At 43.5% G+C, this 21,939-nt stretch overlaps 1 protein-coding gene across 1 annotated transcript; it reads left to right on the forward strand.

Moving 5' to 3' along the window:
- The first annotated feature begins 521 nt into the window (after window positions 1-521).
- PELI2 (pellino E3 ubiquitin protein ligase family member 2) lies at window positions 522-10,410 on the forward strand. The gene is made up of 4 exons (XM_010186319.1): window positions 522-689; window positions 5,149-5,346; window positions 6,033-6,221; window positions 8,948-10,410. Exons 1-4 carry the CDS (start codon window positions 522-524, stop codon window positions 9,512-9,514), a joined length of 1,122 nt encoding a protein of 373 aa, XP_010184621.1. The 3' UTR covers window positions 9,515-10,410.
- The last annotated feature ends 11,529 nt before the right edge of the window (window positions 10,411-21,939 follow it).

Consider the following 21,939-nt stretch of genomic DNA (forward strand, 5'->3'; position numbering starts at 1 on the left):
AATATATTTACTCTATATCCCTATCTATAGGGATCAGTTTCCTTTGACAAATAGTAAGTAGCACCCTTTAATGGGGAAAAACAGGTTGAAAGTGCTCTCTCTTTGTCATGATTTATATAAAATCGGTAGGCTCTTTCTGATATAACTAGAAATCTACTTAATTGTAATGATATCCCTGAAATCCCGGCACTTTTAACTGGAAATCAATTGTATTGCTCACTTGCTTTAAAAACAAACAAATAAACCAAAGAATCCTAACCCCCAAGTCTTTGCTGGGGTACAAGTTCCTACGAGGGTTAGGAACTTAATATAATTTCAGAGAGAAAACCATGTGTTTGGAGTCTAAGCTGGAAAAATGGCAAGTGTTGGGTACTTTTGAGCTAGAAAAAAGCAAGTGCACCTTGGGGCTTTCCATTAAAAATGCAACAAAAAATGCTGTTGTATGTGTTTACCCAGCCTTGTAATAAAATGTTACGATACACTGCTTTTCTTGATCACAGTGAAGGTGTTTATATAGTGAAATGAATTTGATTATAATATTTATGTGGAAGCTGTGTGTAATAGACATATTTCTTCTTATTCAACAGGCGATCAGCTGTAAAGGTCAGCACAGCATCTCTTACACGTTATCCAGAAACCAGACTGTCGTGGTGGAGTATACTCACGACAAAGATACAGACATGTTTCAGGTAAGACTTTGTGTAATACATTAATCTGGACTAATCAGGTGTGTCTTGACTAACCTCTATAATTAGAGCATCTCACCATAAATCGTTATCCCCCCTCATTTAGTCCTTAATATGTAGAAGGGTCAGCAGTTGAGTGGTGCTGACAGAAGAGGAAATAATTCTGCCAAGATGCCTTTGCTTCATGTGTTCCCTTTTTTGCTCTATATAAAATTTTCCCAGTGTGACTTCAGAATTATTAGGTCCAAACAGAGATGGATTAAAAACCAGTTGTGCTCATTTCCTGCTGCCAATGAAGGATTGCGCAGCCAGAGCGAACTGAAATAGGTTTTTCTATGTTGACTAGTGCAAGAAAAATGTAACCCATCCTCTGGGTTTATCTCTGCGAGATGCTTTTGTGCCTTTTCCTGTATGCAAATTTTGAAACGCCATTTTTGAAAGCTGGGATTTTTCCACTTCTTGTGTACACCAAAAAAATGAATAAAGAAGAGTTGCAGAACGGTTGCTTTTCTGGTCATATTGTATAGACAGCTCTTTTCTTGATTGTAACCGCCACTAGGGTTTTGTGCAGCTTTTCCTTGGGGGGTATTGATAAAGAATTAGGTACATTGAGGTGCTCAGCTGTCACTCGAATGAAATCTCACAACCTGAGGTGAGGAGATGCAGCACAGGCAAAGCAAGTGACCCTCATCAAAGGCAGTAGGTTAAGGGAGCTGATGAAGGATGCTTTGCATCTAAACCAGGGATTATTTTCCCCTGCACCCCTGAGATATCCATTGATGCTCACTAAAGGAGGAATTTGCACAGGGTGAGACACTGTAAGAACAGAAAGAATGTACTGACATGCTCCATGTGGCGTCTCCCAAAGTCCGTATGCTGCAGCATCTCTATGCTGTGAAAAACGAAGATTTTCTTCAGACTTTAGTAACTATTCTGTTGATGATGCATCAGTTGAAGCAGCATCTTCCTTCATGGTTTGATTGGGCAAAAATGGGTTGACTGTAGCTATTTGTACAACTACAAGGAGCCAGAATGTGTAGCCAACAGCTTAAATAGCTACAAGTTTATGCAAGAAGCAGGTACATTCAATATGAAGAACTGACTTTCGTTTTTTTTTCCTGAAGAGCAGCCCTTCAGAACATGCATGGCCCAATTCTCCCTATCGTCAGAGAGAAACTCTCTGAAGTCCAAGAATCTGCAGCTGTTAAATTATCTGCTGGCAGGTTGGCTGGTTTTGCCTTGTCTGAGGAGTGGGCGTTTTTAATAGCAATTCCTTGACTGACAACAGACACTGGCAAATTGATTGAGTGCCTGGCTTTTACACAGCTTTTAACAATAACCTGGAGTGTAGGCAAGAAAAGCTGTCTAATGCATCAGTTGGAAGATTTATGGTTTGTTATTGGAGGTAACTTAGTGAAATAATATGGAATATGACACCGTTAACAGGAAGAGTCCCAAAATATAGTCTTAAAATTACTTAAAAGAAGAAAGTCTTCTGTGCTATAGAGGAAAATGGAAGAAAAATGAGTAATGAAGTCTGTAAAGAACAGCTTTGACTGGTAGAACTAGGTCTGTGGTGACTGTGCTCTGACTGCAGCATCAGATGGGTTAAATTTTTTGGAGGATAAATGTTCGTAGCATCAGGTTCTTGATTTGTTCCTGAGGAGCTTTTGTATCTGATGATCTCAAGCCCCAAATTTTGAATTTTTATGGAGAATGGGAAAATTGGCATGTTTTGAAGGCCACTTAAAATAATTTCCAGTGTTGAAATGTAGCACAATACACGGGACTGATCCTCTAGAAGGCTTTTTCAAAAGGAAAAAGAAAATCAAAAGAAAATGAGATATTTAAAATATTGGACACTGCATAGCCACACTTGTGACACAAATCAGATGTATAGATAATTGCTTTGTTGCTTAAAATAGTACATGTAATTTCAGAGACTTTTTAAAAAAACACATAAAAGCTTTGTATATAGATTTTTAATGCTCATATCATTCATAGAATGGGTTGTGTTGGAAGAGACCTTAGAGATCCCCGAGTCCGACCCCTTTCATGTTGACTGATTGGTATGATGGGAGGAACTCTGGGAGCATGCACTTGTGTTTGTTTCATCCTTTAAGGGCCAATAAGGTACCTTATTGCTCCTAAAAGCTTTGAGAGACTAAAACAAGGAAAAACTTGTTATGAACAAACTTATTTCATGTTTGTTATTGATTATCCTTTAAGAAACTTCACATTGAGATAGAGAATAGTCAGAAGTCATGAATAAGCTTCCTGCTGCTGGTCAGTGTTGACTCTTGGCAGGAATTGCATTGGATGGGAAACAGAAGCCTGTTAGAAATAGCACTGTACAAGGAAGAAGAAGAATACAGCTTTATAAGTTTTAGCTTCAACTTGTCAGGTTATATAAATCAGAAATGTCCCGTATTAAATAAGTCTCTAAACTCTGTCTCCTGGGTATTCTAATAGTCACTTTATGCACTTCAGTTTTTCACAGAAAGTGTTTTTGATGAGGCCTTTTTTAGTATTTCCTTGGTGCTTTATCTGCAGCAAGCTCATCACATTTTGTACTCGGGTTGAGACCCGTGATATGGAGGAGGTAACTGGATTTGTCACTCGAGGCATGAATTTTATATTGGAGTTTAACACTGCACAGTGGAACTGAAAGCAGAAGAGAAGTACGGGAGGGATCCCTGTACCGTCGCTATCAGTTCAGTGATGATAATGTTTAAGTATTAATCACTTTCCTTCCCTCTTGATTCATGTTTCTTAACTGTTTAAGCAGGCACAGCGAATTTAGTTTGCAGAGATATTTGTTAATGATGAAACCACACACGTGTTCCCATGGCTGGCTTGGAAGAGCAAGAAACTAAGCAGAATGAGATCATGCTTAGTGAGGAGGTTATTTAATATAAATGTAGATTCTTGATATTGAAGGCAGTTTCACATGAAGAATATTCTTAATTTTCTTTTGTTTGATCACAAGGTGTCTGTATAGTAAATATTCTGTTCCACTCCTTGTACTTCAGCTCCGTTTTCCCAGTTATGCTGAAAGTTGGAATAGCACTGATTTGCCTCAGTTGATAAAGTCTTGCTGTACGTTCAGTCGACAGATCCCTCCATCCATCTTCACAGAATCACAGAATGGCTCGGTTGGAAAAGCCCTCCGAGATCATCACGTCCAACCGCTCCTGTCTACCCCCTAAACCATATCCCTAAGTACCTCGTCTACCCGCTCTTTAAACACAGCCAGGGATGGTGACTCCACCACCTCCCTGGGCAGCCTGTTCCAGCTTCTGACGACCCTCTCAGTAAAGAACTTCTTCCTTATCTCTAACCTGAACCTCCCTTGGCACAGCTTGGTGCCGTTTCCCCTTGTTCTATCCCCCATCACCTGGGAGAAGAGCCCAGCACCCACCTCTCTCCAAGCTCCCTTGAGGCAGTTGTAGGTGGTGATGAGGTCTCCCCTCAGCCTTCTCTTCTCCAGGCTAAACAAGCCCAGTTCCCTCAGCCGCTCCTCATCAGGCTTGTTCTCCAGAGCCCTCCCCATCCTTGTGGCTCTTCTCTGAACACGCTCCAGAATCTCAACATCCTTCTTCTAGTGAGGGGCCCAGAACTGAACACAGCACTCGAGGTGCGGCCTCACCAGTGCTGAGTACAAGGGGATGATCACCTCCCTGGCCCTGCTGGTCACGCTGTTTTTAATACAGGCCAAGATGTCGTTGGCTTTTCTGGCCACGTGGGCACAGTGCTGGCGCAGATGCCTAGATGTTTCCTGTTTTGGAATTAAAATTTGTAGTTGGCAAGATAGGAAAATATTCTTGTCTACTGGTCAGTTATGGTTATTTCTGCTGAAGAGAGTCTTTAAATTTCTGTAGTCACGCATGCCCATGATTATGAATAAATTCAATCGTATGGTGGGTTTTATCAGCACATTCTTCTATTCTGGAACTACAAATTCTGAAAACATGAAGGTGGGTAGCTTTTTGTTACGATGTATCAAAATAACAGAGTTCTGGGTCTTGGAGTCCTTTATTTTCATGGCAAATTAACTTGGAACTAGAAATGTGAATAAAACTTGTCATTTCAAGCTGGCGTTTTCTTAATTGACAGAAGATGGTGGTAAATAACTTGCTGCAGTTGGACTATGAAATAGCAAGGTGATGAGACCTCCATGTTGTTGACAGAACTCTGTCAAACAATTAATTGGAGCTGTGTTGGGCAAGCATGTGCCTCTGCTGTAGTAGGTGACAGTTTGTCCTGCCATGTCAGTGAGGTATTCCTGCCTAGGACAAACATGGTAATACAGATGAGTCTCTGGTTGGATCTTGCCATCCAATAATTCAGTAGAAAGTAGTTGACTGATGTCATCAACATGAACTTGGCAAAATTTGGTCTGCGATGCTTGCTCTTCCTATGGCTTTTTCTAAAAAAACCTGTTTTCTTAATTTTTTTGCAGGTTGGGCGGTCAACAGAGAGCCCCATAGACTTTGTAGTAACAGATACGATTTCTGGAAGTCAAAATAACGACGAAACCCAGATTACGCAGAGCACAATCTCCCGTTTTGCGTGCAGGATTGTTTGTGACAGGAGCCCCCCATATACGGCAAGGATTTTTGCAGCTGGATTTGACTCGTCTAAAAATATCTTTCTTGGGGTAAGTACTGCTAATAATTATGTACAGGCAATCTTGGGGTTTATTCTCTGTTCTTTTCAAGCTCCCAAACTTCCTTGTAGTAGCTGATAACTTACACTGTCGTTTGACTTTTGTTACTCCAGTGTACCAGCTGCACTGTTAAGTAGACACTGCAGTTTTATGGGCCTGATTTATTACCAGCATGGACTCATGGTCGTAATTGTCTTTTAACAATGAAACTCTACTTTAGTAACTGTTAATGGGTTTTCTTTGGATTTGTTTGATATATTCTTGATAGTCCATGTGAAAAAGCTGCTGTTGCAGTTCTTAGTGCTGAACACCAAGGAGCTCGTGAGCTGCCTTATGGAAAAGGATGTGCCCCTCGCAATACAGTACTTCAGCGTATCTATGCTACTGACCTCTGAGGCCTTAACTCTTACCTGACTTGCAGTCAGAGACGCTCAACTGTGTTCAAATCAATAATATTTAAGATTGAATAGTAATCGAAGACCTATGAGCAAAAGACTTTATCACTGTGGCACAAGGTATTCTTAAAAATGCTTTTTTTTGTAAATCTGTGTCTAATCACTGTTGCCAATGAAGAAACGTTGTGTTTAGACAGCGCTAGTAAAACTTTAGTGTGTAAAACTTTAGTCTATAAACTTGTAGACAAACTCTTTCCTTCCTGGGGCGGTTGTCACACGCAGGAAAAAGCAGCAAAGTGGAAAAATCCTGATGGCCACATGGATGGGTTGACGACTAATGGGGTGCTGGTCATGCATCCGAAAGGAGGGTTCACGGAGGAGTCTAAACCTGGAGTCTGGCAGGAAATCTCAGTCTGTGGCGATGTGTACACTCTGCGGGAAACCAGATCTGCTCAGCAAAGGGGGAAACTGGTAAGGTGAAAGGAACTGGTAATGAAAACAAAACAAGGGATACTTGCTTTTCTGGCACCGAACGGATGCAGTCATAGGGTCACTGGCATCATCAAAGTAGCTGTGCGTTACAGTACACTGTGTACTGCTCTTCTGTTTCCGTTTATACAGGAGAATACTCTTAATTTATTTTGCTAATGTCACTTTTCCAACTGAAATAGCACAGAGTGTAAAAGCTAAATAAAGTGTGCTCTTGAACCTCCATCTCTGAAATGTCCTCCTGGGACATGGGGACATCTGGAAGTTGCCACACAGAGAGCTGTTTTTTGCAGTGCTACCTTGAAAGGAAGAATCCATTTGCAGGCAAAACAGGTTTGCATAATGCAGCTTGTTTGTTTTACCTGCCACTAGGAAGGTAAGAGGAACCCTGCTAAGTGTATTCCTCTAGTGTCCTATGGAGCAGGATGGGCTTTGCCTTTACCAAAAGTGAGAGATTTCAGCTGCCAGAGACCTGTGGCATATGTAACCAGGAGAGAGGTTCCCATGAAAGAATGTGTCTGCTTCTCCATAGAAGCAAGGAGGGAATTCCCAAAGCTCCTCCTTCCCAGGGTCCTTTCCCTTTCCCAAAATCTCTGGAGCCTAGAAAGGAGAATGCTATCGTGGCTACAGACCTGGAAAAGCCCTCCTGACTCACCCCTTCTGCTCCTTGCTAGGGCTCAGGAAATGAGGATGTTCTGAGAGCCTTCACAGCAAATAAAGGTGCTCCTTTTGTCACTTTATCTTTCAGCTGCTAGACTTTAAAAACTGCGACATTGTACATGGCGATGGGAATATCTTCCTTTTCTTCATGCCAAAGTTGCTTTGCTGCTGCTACCTTGAGTTCCCAGTAGCTTGATGGTGTTAGAAGGTACCACACATACTGGCGCTGAACTGACCTTCCAGCTTTGCCATTGGCTTTGCAGGAAAGTGACTGCTTAAAGGAGTTAAGGAAATGGAATTTGGCTATTTCGTTCTGCTCTTAGGCAGCCTGCAGTCCGTAAATTGTTTTGTCACTTTAATGGTGGCAGGCAATCATCGCCTCTGGGACTGAGACAGATGATGCTGCAATTGCACCCTTTGTACATGGTTAGCAAAACACCTTTTTAGTGCTACTAAAGAAAGGCAATACTAAAACAAATAAATTCCCTTCCTTGCAGCCAGAATGACTCGAGTTCTCATTTAAATAAAATTACATGGCACACTGGTATTGATGTGATCAGTATTCGTTGATTGAGTTCATAAAACCAAATGCACACTGTATAATGAACTGAGCACATTGCATAGGAGAAAGCTTGTTACTTTGTGAAGGAATCATTGGAAAAGTGCATCACATCAAGGCTTCTCTCATCTGTGCTTGAACTACTGACTTCTGCTGGCATTACTGTAAACTGGTGACCTTTTGGCTGTGTTGTGCCATCTAGGTGTTTTGTGCAGAGATGATCCACAGTTAATCTGTGAATTTAAACTGGATTAAAATGTAAATGCCAAATTGGTTGTCATTCATAGTATTCTTAGGCTGACATGATGATTTCATGTGACCTACTTAACGTCCAGGGTATTTGTTTTGCTTTAGTAGTATTTTCTATGTACTTTCTCTGTATAAAGCCAGGCAGTAGGTCTGTTTTCCTCTTTAATTTCATGAAGAACCTTTTAAAATTTATATTTAATTACTGAACTGATAGAAATAGCACAAGTTGCTTATATGTTTGTGACATTAAACAAAGTTAAAGAATATTTCAGCAAAGTAAAATGTGCGTTTGATATAATCCCTTGAAAATGTTGTGGCTGCTTTCAGTCAGATGAGAGAAGCCTTTAGGCAATGCACATTGGGGCTGTAATTGCATGGAATTAAGGCCCTTAAATAAAGGGCCTGAATAGTTGGGGTAGTTCAGAAGTTGTTCAGAAGCTGAGCCTGTGTGGCTTCAGCTGCAGAACCTGTCACTTGAGAAATTCAACTGGTAATTCACTGCTAGAATAGAAATCCATGCCGATACATGGTGTGTAGCTGGGATCACGTTTGTTGTTTATCTCTAATACATCTGTGGAGTTGCACTGTTGGTGAGGTTCACTGTGGGAGTTCACGCTTCTGCAAAGTGCTTTACACTTGCCACAAGCCCCAAAAGTACGGTATTTGAGTAGCAGGACAGCTGCTCTGTCCTGAGTAGCAGGTTTTATTCCAAAAAGGATCTGCTGAGCAAGCAGCCTCTGCCAGTCTGCAACGGGCAAGGAATTCCAGGGGAGCCATCTGCTTATACTGCCCTTAGGGAATGGCAAGTTTCCTTCTCAGTCTACCATGACTTACTTGAAACAGGACAGGGGCGTATGGAGAATCGAACCTGGAGAGGAAAAATAGCATGCTTAGAGGTGGGGAGTGTTTGTGGAGAAGTTGGTGATTACTAATGTCATACGTCTCCCAAAGAGCTACAGGAGGAAAAATTGTGTATAATGATTAGCGTTGCCATAGCATGGAATGGTTGCAAATTTAGGGCCTCCTGTACAAGTACAGAATAAGAAACCCATGCTTACTATAATCTTAAATATAGGATATGAGATGGATTCAGACAAATGGGGTCCACAAGGAAATTCTAAGACAGAATTAGGTAGCATGTTAGGGTAGTGATTTGCCAAAAAGGATGACACATTTGCAGAATTAAGTTATCAGTAAAAGCTCTCGGGCTTATCTACTTATCCCTGTGTTCCCCTACTAGGTAGAAAATGAGACCAACGTCCTACAGGATGGCTCTCTCATCGACCTGTGTGGAGCCACCCTTCTGTGGAGGACAGCAGATGGACTCTTTCACACTCCAACTCAGAAACACATCGAAGCTTTGCGACAGGAGATAAACGCCGCCAGACCACAGTGTCCTGTCGGGTTAAACACTTTAGCATTTCCCAGCATCAACCGTAAAGATGTGGTGGAAGAGAAGCAGCCTTGGGCATACCTCAGCTGTGGGCACGTTCACGGCTATCACAACTGGGGACACCGCAGTGACACAGAAGCCAACGAGCGGGAATGTCCGATGTGCAGAACCATTGGCCCCTATGTGCCTCTCTGGCTTGGTTGTGAAGCAGGCTTTTATGTGGATGCTGGGCCTCCAACTCATGCTTTTACCCCGTGTGGACACGTGTGCTCTGAGAAAACTGCAAAATACTGGTCTCAAATCCCCCTGCCCCATGGTACTCATGCATTTCATGCTGCCTGCCCTTTTTGTGCGACACAGCTGACTGGGGAACACAACTGCATCAAGCTGATTTTTCAGGGTCCAATTGACTGATACCACTTTGCGATGACCACAATAAATTTTTTTTTTTCCTTTAACAATTTACTGTGAAGATTTTGCCACTAACTTTAGATTTTACCTTTTTTTATAATGTTATTAATAGGGTGATAGGGGTGGGGATGGGGAACTGAGGAGGAAATGGTGAGGAACTGTGGTGGAACGGGATACATTGATACCTGGAACGAGACAGATATCAGTGGTGTTGCATGCTCAAAAGCAGCATATTCATGAAGTCTTCTTGGTCAAATTGTAGTATATTTGTAATCTTTTTATTAGAACCCTGGATCAGTAAAAGGTGTCCTAATGATTTTTTTTTTAAGCTAAGATTTTTTAATGGAAAGGTTTTTTCTTCTAAACTTTGACAAGCCTTTAAAACCTATTTTTCAAATCTAGAAGGAACGTGCGGAATGTAACTGTCTTTAATTTGCAGTATAATTTAACTTGAAGAGTTTCTCAAGGAGCTAATACAGAATGTGTGGACAACCAGAGGTGAATGTTCACTAGAGGTAATTGGATATGTAAGAGAAAAATTAGCTGCCTAAATTGTATAGTATAAAAGCTATTAAAATATCTATTGTGGTGTAACACAGCTGGCCAAAAAGGCATCAAGGATTACTTGAAACTGAGGAAATCCTGTTTGCATTGATTTCCTTTCAGTGTAATAGATGTCCACTGTTCATTATGTATGGTATATGGCCGCGTTTTTTTCTTTCTTTTTTTTTTTTAATGCATTTAACCTGCATCTGGTGAAGCTGTTTTCCTTTCTTACATACTTAGTTCTGGTTTTTTAACTCCAATGTTCTGTACATGTGTAGCGTACCCTTTTTATTTCTGCCTAACTTAGCTTGCCCTAACTGCTCCTTGCATGCCCAGAACTGTTGGGTTCATTGAGACGTAGCGAGCCTTTAAAAACCACATTGATGAAGGGGAAGTGCCGCAGCAAGACAGAAGGTTGAGGTACGGCTTATACAGAACTTACTTACATAGACCTGGATTCAGGCAAGCACTCAGTTCATGTTTAAATATAAGCCCTTGGATGGGACCGTTTAGATTCTCAAGTGCTTCAGTGGATTGTGGTTATCTGCTGTCATGTTTTGAAATAAAAAAAGCAATTGAAAGTAAGTTATTTTTTATTTAAGCTCACTTACTAGCCAACATGCTGTAAGGAGAGCATGGTTTCTAGTTCAGCTGAGCATTTTTGTTTGGTTTTCAACTTGCTGCCATCTGTCACCTTTTTCTTGCAGATTGAGATGTGTTTGTATCCACTTTTTTTTTTTCCCCATCAAATGTTTGCAAATCAAACAACAGTCAAATGTAATCAAATATGTGCACCAGGGCGGTGCACTGAAGTGGATCACTTGAAATTCCTGACTTTTTGAGAGAGCCGATAAATGTTTACTATGGAAATAATTAAATCAGAATTTCATATGAGACGTACCCCGCCCGCTGTTCAGTGTCATTTCACACGGAATAACTCTTTGATTTGTGGCTGTTTGTTTTTTTTTTTCCTTTTGCTTTCTGTACTCTTGGTATCTGAGGTATCAATCTATCCAGGTTTAAAAAAAAACAAACAACTGGGAGACTATTATACCATCTCTAGATGAAATGGATCATTCAAGCTCAGTTCTGTTCTACCAACTATAGCTTTTTGCTATATTTGTGCCCTTTGTATAAATATATAATTTATATGATTTTAATATATTCTGTATATATAGATACTTGAATTGGCCTGTTCATATTTTGGTTGTAAAATTGTTTTATAGTTAACCTTATAAACATTTTACATGTCCCTTGCCGATGGTGATGGGATATACTTTGTCTGCTGCTGTTTTTAATATACTTTTGCTGTATAAATGTTCAGCATTTTAATAATTTGAAAATAGCTTTACTTTTCTTTTTATGCTTTTGCTGGTAAAAAAAAAAAAAATCTGCAGCATTTTCTCTAAAAAAAATCCCAAACTGAACAGTTTTTGTCCCACTCAGTGACTGGAAATAGGACGAATTTTGTTAACCTAAAACTATACGCTTCTTCCTAGTGCCTTTTCATGAGATCCTCTTGCGATTCCGTATCCCGAGTCCTTACTCCCACAAGGTGACCTTGTGGCTAATCTTCATCAAGAGTGGCAGCCCAGCCGGACCAGGAAGAACCGCCTTTGGCCTTCGATTCCTTGTTGTGCTTTCTGTCACAAACGTGAAGGTGCCTCTTCCTTGTTGATATTCAGTCCGAGCTCCTCAGGTCCCACATGCATAGTACAGCATTATTTCTATTTAGCATATACCTCATCTGGGAGAGGCAGGCACACCTCCACCTCCTCCTTGCTGGATTCTGCGAAATGTTTTCACTTTATTTCTCATGAGAAATGCTATGAAAACACACTTTCAGGAAATATTCCTTGTTGAATTAAGGCCGTGTGGTCTCGAGCTCCGCGTACCACGGCTTCACAGGTCTGGGGTGGCAGCTGAGCTGATCAGCCCTCATGTGTGTAATCTCCCTCTGAGCATAAATGGATTGTAAATGTGCAGGTTCCCAGGCGTCTCTAAGCTGCTTTACTTTCTTCCTTTGCTGTGGCAGTTTAACTGCTGCTTCAGGGCTTCCTGTAGCTGTACCCTGTGCAAAGTGAGTGTACGGTGTTGGAAGAACCCTTGCTGGAAATGCTGGCACACCGTCTGGTGATGATGTGTTTGGCTTGCATGGAGTGGGAGACTGGCCGATGGTTTGTATCTGAGGGAAGTGTGCTTCGGAAAAGACTGCTTTAAGCAAGAGAAGTTTCTTTCACTGTTGGCAATTCTGTATAATGCAACAAATACTGCAGGAAGGAAAACTTCCATGCTTCCTTTGCATGAATCTAGGTACTTTGCCATTAACCAGTATTCAAATCCAGGGTGAGTCCCGCAGAGCTGGATTTACTGGGACGACAGAGGTGTTTGTAGTGTTATTTTTCTCAAACACTACTGCCACATGTGCTGCTCTGATCAAATGGGGAACTGCTTGGCTGCTTATCCCTCTCTTCTTCCCCCGTCTCAGTAAACACACACCTTCACCGCTCTGGTAACTCAACAGGCAGAAGTAGTTTCTGGATAAAGAAAACTGGTTCTGTTTGCAGTGAGTAAACTTGAGAACCACCCCCAGACTTTGTGTTGAAACTTTCAGTGTTTCAGTGTTTCTTGGGTTCCATTTCCAATGCTGGCAATGTGTTCTGTGAGGACTTGTCACCTCTTACTGCTGACTGTGAATGCTTCGAAACCATCAAAACCAGCTTTGACTGCTAAAAGTATTTTTTGTGTCTGATCTTTTTTAAAAAAAAAAAAACAACAAACAACCCCAAAGTCTGTCATATCCATGCGCACTGCAGCTGTAACACATTCCTTTTTCCTGGCAGCTTCCTGATAGTGCTGAAGTCTTAAGTAGACGACTGAGACTGAGTGGTGAGCGTTGCTCTTGAATTGTGGTCCAAGTTGTACAAAAGAGTTAATGATACTGCATTTTAATCATGGATTTTTTTCAAGTGTGGTCACTTTGTGCCTCAGGTTACAGTAATAGCACTGTCTTAGCAGAGTAATTAAGGCTTTTTGTTTTTTAATCTGTGAGGGTGGGATTGTTTGTGTGTGTGGAGCCGGTTCCAGTAGGGTCAGACCCACCTTGAAGCAAGGGCCATGCCAGGAACCCATCAGAAATGAGATTGGAGCTGTTCCTGCTTTCAGACCTGGTTCACGCTCAAAAAAGCATCCTCAGTTTGTTAAAATGAAACTGAAAAGCCGTGATCTTCCCAACAACACTGGTGTTTTAATTGGCAGTTCCTGGAATTTGAGGGTTGTGCTCAGAGCCTGTCCGGGGAGCAGAGGTGCTGTGTGTATCATAGTGAGAAACTGCAGTCGTCTCTGAAGTGAACTTATTTATTTTTTAACTCCATAGACCACCCAAAAGAAACTGAGGGTTTCAACTGTGGTTGAAACTACACTTGCATGTAGTTGCAGGTAAACAAGTAACTATAGCTTGGAAAGAAAGAAAACAACAAGGAAGAGAATCAAAGAGACCTTCAGGCTTGCTTATCCCTTCAAGGAAAATGTAAACGGGAGTCACAAATGTCTTTTACAGGTTTTCCCATTATTCTGATTTTTAGAAGCACTCTTCACAAGTCTTCACACTTGGTGTTGTGAATTAAAAGGAAAAACGTAGAAGGTAAGGGTGTTTTGCTGGGGGGTGGGGGGTGGAGAAGGGGAGTAGTTGCTAGGATGAAAAGCAGCAGTAGCTCTGCAGGCCCGGTACAAACACAGAATCACAGAACAGAATCCCAGAATGTGAGGGATTGGAAGGGACCTCCAAAGCTCATCCAGTCCAATCCCCCTGCCGGAGCAGGAACACCCAGATGAGGTTACACAGGAAGGCGTCCAGGCAGGTTTTGAATGTCTGCAGAGAAGGAGACTCCACAACCTCTCTGGGCAGCCTGGGCCATGCTCTGTCACCCTCACTGAGAAGAAGTTTCTTCTCCAATTGAAGTGGAACCTCCTGTGTTCCAGTTTGTGTCCGTTACCCCTTGTCCTATCATTGTTTGTCACCGAGAAGAGCCTGGCTCTTCTCGGTCCCTTGCCTGCAGCAGACGCTGTGGTCAGGAGCAGTGGAGTCAGCCTCAGCAGGCAGCGACGATGGAGCGTCACCCTCTGTCTCCATCAGAGTTGTCATTTATGGACAGCAGAACAAAAACACGAGTTGCTTGGACAACCAAACTACAGCTGCAACCAGTGACTATCGATATTTCCATTTAATGGGGCATCGTTACACTTTCCTGGGGGGCAGACCAGTCTCCGAGTCACCTGGAGGTCCCTGCTGTGAATGCCACGGTGATCAGGGTGGGTTTTGTTTTCCTTTTGGGTCAGATACACCATGGAGAGCCCCAGGAAGGCTCGATCATAGGAAAGGTCTTGGTCATAGCGAGCCCTGTACCATGGAGAAGTGATGTTTGCCTTTAAACAGTGTTAGAACTTCCGAGTATCTTTGTAAAATTGGTCTTTTATACGGCGTGGGGAATGGACTGAAATGATTTCTTTGCTGTTGGACCTGTGGAAGCACAAGCCATTTTACAGGAAAAAAAAAACTTCAAGAAATTAAAATACTGTCTCAGTATTGTCACTGACTCCTTCAGTGGGTTTTGGTTGTTTTATTTTCCCCTGCTGGTTTGTTGTCAGGATTTAACTTTGATTTGCAAAGACATATAAATAACTTGAAAAATAAACAGTTCCTCTTGGCCTTTTATCCCCGTTCTTCTCAGCAAACAAAAACCTAAGCCTTTGAGGATTCTTAAGCATTCAAGGTAGTGGAGTGTATTCAGGTGTGAGCACCCTGAAGTTGCAGTTAATTCACTTCCCTGGTTTTTAAATTGAACTGTTTGTTTTCAATGCCAACTGCCTTCTCGCGGTGTTAACATAATTGCTAAATAAAAGCAATTTCCAGGAATAATGTGCTTTGTGGCTCTTAAAATTAATTTCCAGAGTGGTAATTCAGCGTTTTGTTTGCGTGTTCATCCTTTTTTTTTTTCCTACGCAGTCCCTGTGAGTACACAAGCTTCATTTTTTAAAATGAGCGAAAACGAATTGTCTGCTGGTTTTGGTAAATAGACAAAAACAAGAAAAAAGAGATGTTGGCGTGAGGATAGGGAAGGGAAATAAGGATGTCTGCAACCTTGGCTGTGCTCGTCTGCCAGCTGGCCATTGCGCTGCTGCGTAATTGAGGAGTGTGAAATACTTTCCAGGAAAGATGCTCCCGGATGGATTATTTGGATGATCTGTGTGGAGCTGTGGCCACCTACCAACAGAGGAGGAAAACCTCTTTCCTCTGGGACCGTTGATGGCTGCGGAGGGACCAGCTTCATTTTGGGACATCTTAAACGTGGTGAGGGCAGGTGCTGGCACGGTGGTTTCTGCGTGGGGACTCTGTGCTTGAGGAAAAGCAGTGCCCGGGTGAAGGACTTGGCCAAAGAGAGGAATGATCCTGTTTTGTTTGAAATGTTTGGAGGCACCCTAAGAGAAGTAGGGGGTGTTGGTGGGGGAGAGGTTTCTGCTGATCCTCAGAGGAGGAGATGAGCATCAAGGGGGAACAGGGAGCACTCGGAGCTGAGGTGGTTGGTGGTGGCACCCGAGGGCCTGGGCCAAGATGTGTCACCACTGGGATCCTAACGCAGCCCTAGCGTACTCCTCCTGGGGGCTTTTTACACAAGTTACAGCTGTTGTACGAGTCCTATCCCACACCACCACAAGTTTGCTGTTTAATTTCAACCCACAGCTTTCAGCCTGTTCTCAGACCACTTTACGTAAGACAACAGGCCCAGATGTCATCCTTGTGATCCCATGCCCTCGCTGCTTTTCTCCTCATTTTTCCAACTCCCTGATGAAGGATGCTGTGCTCTTTGGTCTTTTTTTCTTTTTCTGGGTTCTTTTCTGGGTTTTGTTTGGTTTTGTGTGTGTGTGTGTGTATTCTTGCCTCAGTGCTACCTGGCTGTAAAACTTGGTTAGGTGCTGAGAAATGATCTTTGTGAGAGGTTTCCAGAGCATTTGCGATGAGTGCTTTTCTTTCCCTTTCAAGGTATTGCTGTACAGATGCATATTTTTAGGAGGAACTTAAGAAATCTCTTTCATGTAAAACTTGGGCAGACAGAAGTTTGACGCAGGAATCTGAGCCTGATACTTCTTTTCTTTTTAACTCGCGTCTGAAGACGCGCTCCAGATGAGGGAACGCTTAACAGCAGGAAGGAATTCAGCAGAACCCAAATTACATCAGTGCTTAAAATTATATACATGCATGTATGTAATTATATATGTATAGAAATACATTTAGTGGAGTGTTTGCCTTAAATGCTGCGTTCTTAAAGCTCTAACTAGAGCAGATTGCAGGCTCCCTTCAAGTAAAAGCCACCAAGGCTCCACAAAGTGGAGTCTCTTCTCACATCAGATGTGACTCACACTGCCATGTCCTGCTTGGAAACCTTCAGGTCCACGCAGAAAGGTGCATCAAGTACTGCTGCAGGTACCCTACGCTGTGGGGGCTGGAGGGGCATCTAAAGCCAAAAAATTAACGGAGCAGCGGGGTGGGCAGTTGTGGCTTCAGGCTTTCCCCAGCCCTACCCTTGGGTTGGATGTTTTTCATTTCCCCTTTTCTACCTGAAGCATAGGAACTGTGGGGTTGAAACAGTGATTGGAGGCTTTTTGGATAGAAATCTGGCTTTTGACAAGAGGGTTTTATCCCCCCTCCCATCAGGATACAACATCCGAGTACTGGAGTCCTCTGGACCATATATATCAAGGTTCTCTTGCCTTCCCCTTGGCTGGGAAGAGTCGTGCTGGTGTGGAGAGGTGGTTCCTCCTAGGGAGGAGAGCCAGGAGCTTCAAGCCAGACCAGGAGCAGCTGGGGATTTGAGTGCATGTAACCAAACAGGTCTGCACAGCCAGGAGCCTCCAGTGGAGAGAACAGCCAGCTTTACAGGTGGTCCCTGGTGTATAAGGAGAAACCTTTCCTCCTCAACACACGTGTGGGCCAGACCTTCTGCCTCGCCTTTGCTGCAGTGATGTCCTGAGCTGCGTGGACAGCAAGCAGCAAAGGTGGACCCCTGTTCTCTTGCCCAGGGCAGGGACACCCATGTGTGCAGTGAATGCAGAAAGGGCTTGGATGTGTCAGGACCGACAAGGAACACGCAGGGAAACAGAGACTTCAGGTCTGGGCTGGCCATGCAGGGGTCAGCAGTGGGTCTGATGTGTCCTGGGTAGGGGGGTCTTTCCGCAAGCCATCAGGCCAGACAGTGCACCTTTTTTTTCACTTGGAGACAATTTGCAGGCAGAGAGAGAGGATGTTTATATTAAAATTTAAATAACTGGTAGCCCTCCAGTCAAGAAGCAGTATCTGCAGCCTCAGTGGAAGTGCATTGTATTTAAGGCAAAGGAGTGACTTGCTTGTCTTCACCCCAAGCGTTGTCTCATCCAGCTTCCACGGAAGGTGATCTTTGTTGGTCTTTGCTTACAAACACAAAGCTCCAGTGCTTTAAATAGGAAAATCATCTGATCTGGGTAAAGTTTTTCCCCCTCAGAAAACTTCCACTAGTTTGGTCTGAGGAAGCTCCCCAGTGAGCATCATCACGCCATCAACTTCCAAACCAAAATGTTGGGCATGGCTTGCTCTGCCAAAATTCTCAGCATTTTAAACTTTACCTTGAACGGCCAAATAAATTAAAATACTGGAAACATCTTTAAGGTGACATTCACAGAAAAATTCAGAAGTTCAAGGCAATGACTCCACTGTGGTTCTGGTTACTGGAAGCATCGCGTGTGCCGGCAAATACACCAGAAATTTCCTCGAAAGCCTGAAGTCTTTTCAAATTATTCACGATGCCAGGCCGCTGGGAAGAGAACCCAGACGCTGTTTGCAGATTTGAAGGACTTGGCGTATTTTGTAGTCCAGGTCTGCAATTAATAAACACGGAGCCTGCTAGGAAATAGGGCCCTGGCCCCTCATCTCCCAGTGTCAGTCGGTGCCCTGCTGCGGGGGCTGGCGATGCTGCTGGGCTGTGCTGCTTGGGATCTGGCTCTTTTTTTAAGGGATGTTTTTTGGATATCGCTGTGGAGGGGTTTGGCAGGAGCTCTCCAGCATGGCTGTGTTTAGCCTGGGAAGATAAAGCGCCGTTAACGTCGCTGTGCGTACAGCAGCCCCGTCTGCATCCCTGCATCTCCTCTGCTCTACAGGCAGGGATCAAAGCTGCCAGGTCCTGCCCTTCTGAACTGAAGCCATGTTCACGCTGACACATTCCTCTGAAAAAAACCCAGATCTCTTGGTTTTGAAGTAAAGAATACATGCGCTACAGGAAACCAGAGCAGCCGTTGGATGCTGCAGCCCAGCATTTGCACAGGTTTCCTTCGGGACCCATCTGCAGAGCATCAAGCAGCGCTAACAGCTTCCAGCCTCAGGGCTTTATAAACGCTTCTTGCAAGAGGGATGTGACCGGAGTTGAACTCCCGTGTCTTCACCTGATGGGGAAGCTGTACTGATGGTAACAGAGGTGGCTTCGGGGTCTCAAAGGTTGAGCTTTAAGTGTTGGGCTTTTTTTACTAGAATGAGCAGTTTCTGCTCTGTTTTTGTGGGCTGTGAACCCTTTGGTTTTCAGGTTTTTGTTCCTGTTCAGGTGCACAGGTATGGTCAAGCCACTGTCAATCTGCTTTCCCATAAAGGGTGAGATCCTTATAAGCCTTTCTGCATGGTACTTTCTCTGGTCTTAAACCCATTTTTGTGCTTTTCTGTGGTTTTTTTTCCAACTTTCTCTACCAGATCTGTGTGTGCTTTCCCACTGAGCTCCCTAGCGAGAGATGTAAGATCATATCCCATCCTCGCAACCCCCCTGTTCATACCTGCAAGGCTCCGGCCAGCTGGGAAGTAATCGGACTTGCTGGTTTTCCCAAGATGAACCGAGTGCGATTTGGGCTCCCCAGGCTGCAGACCTCAACCCCGAACCCCCCCTGGAGCCATCAGCCACCCCAGGGCTGCCAAATGAGCTCATTTCTCTAATAACCGCCCTGCCTTCCTCGTTACTTGGCATGCCACATGCAGCAGAGGTGCTCCGATGGATTTCCAGCTCACAACAGCCCCGAGCCCGGTACTGACCGCTCCGTGAGCCGCTGTGCCTGCATTTACTGATATTTTGCAGTCCTGCTTTCAAATATCAGGATGTTGGAAGTCAAAAGCCTCCTGGAAGCCTCTTAGTGCTACCTCCAGCATGCTGGGCTGTTGGTAAACCCCAGCATCGGCTCATTAAAAATGAGAGCACGTTTGTTTGATGCTCATTTCCTACACAAACGCCCAGAGGAACCTGTTGGGTTTGCATTTCTGTATTCCTGGAGTTGAATCCTGCACAAACACAAGCAGTTTTCCACCTGGGACGGGCATCTGGTGCTTACCCTTCTTGCTTGATGTGATCCTGGATCCACACTAAACCATCTCTCTATTTTTATAGAATTTCCTTGCAATTATTTAGGTATTAGCAGCACCATGTCAGCTGCCGCTCGGCTCGGTGAGGTTTCTCACCTTTGTTTTTTACAGAAGCAGAGCTGCAATGGGATGAGTGACTGCTCCTTCCACTACGACCAGTAACAGACGCCCTTCTTCACCCAGTCTGTTCATGTACAACCACTCTGTGCTCCCTATTTTTCTCTCTTCTTCTTCTTCTTCTTATTATTATTATTTTCTCCCTAGCGACAACATCAAACTCTGTTCTCCTGGGTTTACAAGGTAAAGCTGCTCCTCGGAGAATACTCCAGCAATGATCAAAGTCCCGGTAGCTTTTCTTCCCCGGTGATTAGCTGGGTGCTCCCACCGGCCCCACAACACAGCCATTTCTATTTAATCGGATTATGCAAAGCATTTTGGGACGCAATGGGATGAGGTGTTTGGGACGAGGTGTTTGGGACGAGGCTGACACCTGGCACAGTGGTGGGGATTATCCTCATCGTCACTCAGATTTGGGGAGCACTGCAAAGCGCTGCTCGTGGATGGAGGAGCCCTGGGTGCTGCAGGGGGGGCACAGGTAAAGTCTGGGGATGCTCAGGGCCTTGCTGCATGGGGTTTTCCTTTAACTTCGTCAGCGGGAGCAGGGATCGAAGCGAGTTTTGCCTTTTGCAAAGGTGCAGGATGCAGCCATGGGGAACGGGGATTCACCCTGTCCTGTATCCAGCTCCTGGGAGCAGCGCTGCCTCAGCAGAACCTAAACCAGCTTTTTTTGTACAATTTAACCTGCAGATTTATGGCCAATTCCTGCTCTCCTAGCAAACCCAGATGCCAATCCAGCAGAGCAATAATGTACCTGACACCCCCCCCCATCTCAGTCGCTGGGGATAGGATGGGGTCATCCGAGGTGCCCAGGGTACCCGATGGGGTTTTGGGTGTGCAGGTAGATCCCTGGAGCTTCCCACCAGTTATTGTGGCTTCATCCTCACTTTTGTTTTATTTCCCCTTTTCTGCTTTGCTTTAAGGATTAACATCTGGAGCTGTGTGAATGTATCAGAATTGCAGCTATTTTTTTTCCTTTTCTTTTCTTTTAATTTTTTTTAAAGCCCATATGGTTGCAGGAAGAAACACAACCCCGAAGAGGAGATACTTCAAAAGAAAGCCAAATATAGAACAGTTAAAAAAAAAAAATTAAGACCATTTTGAATAATAGCAATGTATGAGTGGGTTTCTAAAAAATCTGCCGACTTTGAAGCCGGTCTCATGACTGATGAATATTTAGAGCTGCCAGTCCCAGAAACAGGCTTTTCCTTCAGCTGATTTGGCAAAACGGAGCTAAATTCAAGTGCGAAGCTGAGAGCTCTCAAAGCAGCCTGTCCCGGCGGGACGTGTTGGAGTTACACGACCATGGTCTCTTTAGTTTAGTTTTGTGGGTTTAGTGGGATGTGGTGTTTCCTTGAGGGTCTTGGGAAGCAGAGCACCCCATAAACCTGCTCCATTGGTCCCTTGAGCCCTTATGGATAATAGTCCTGAGTGTGGAAAGTGGATTTTGGGGGCGCTTTTTAGTCTTGGCTGCATCCTTACCTGCCCCAGGAGACCCATGGGGTCTTTTTAAAATGCTGTGAGATGTCAGGAAAGAGCATTTGGGGGTGAAATTTCCCTTTGGATCACAGGTGAAGGATACTGTGGCTTTCAAAGGGTTTGGTGCTTTGGAGACCTAAGACTGCAGCCAGGTCTTGATAAAAGGAAGGGCTGGAGGATTTTGCTGGTGAACAGCCTGGGTTTCCCCAGATTTTGGGCCCACTACATGTCCCGTGTATGATATTTGTTGTCCAAACTCCCCCAGAATGAAGCTGTTGGTAGGAACACAGCTAAAAGCATCGCTGGTCAACTTTCAACATTCACACCACAGGTAGGTGTAGGGCTGAGGATAATCATAAATTTTAAAAAATTAAGAAAATCCAGAGGTTTTTTCCCAGTGGCTTTGTCAGGAGGAAAAGTGGAGCTCAACACATAGCGAGCAGCTCAAGGCCTTGCTGGAGGCCGTGGTGGTGAAGGTCCTGGGGTGCTGCGAGAGGACTCTATTGCCAGGGAAACACTTGCTGTCATAAAGAATTATAGAAATAGATAGAATATTTATCTATTGAAAAACTTTAATATTATTTACTATAGTATTATATACATTTTTATATTGTTATAAATTCTTTTATATATTCATATGTTTTGTTATAATATTATGTTATAATATTATGCTATAATGTTATGTTATGACATTATGTTAGAATGTTATTATTTTATATTTTGTTGTGTTATATTTTGTTATTATTTTATATTTTGTTGTGTTATATTTTATGTTATAATGTTATGTCACGTTATGTTATAATGTTACGTTATGTTATAATGTCACAGAATCACAGAATGGCTCCGTTGGGAAAGCCCCCTT

Source organism: Mesitornis unicolor, unplaced genomic scaffold, assembly GCF_000695765.1.
Source record: "Mesitornis unicolor isolate BGI_N332 unplaced genomic scaffold, ASM69576v1 scaffold6356, whole genome shotgun sequence".
Classification (NCBI taxonomy): Eukaryota; Metazoa; Chordata; class Aves; order Mesitornithiformes; family Mesitornithidae; genus Mesitornis; species Mesitornis unicolor.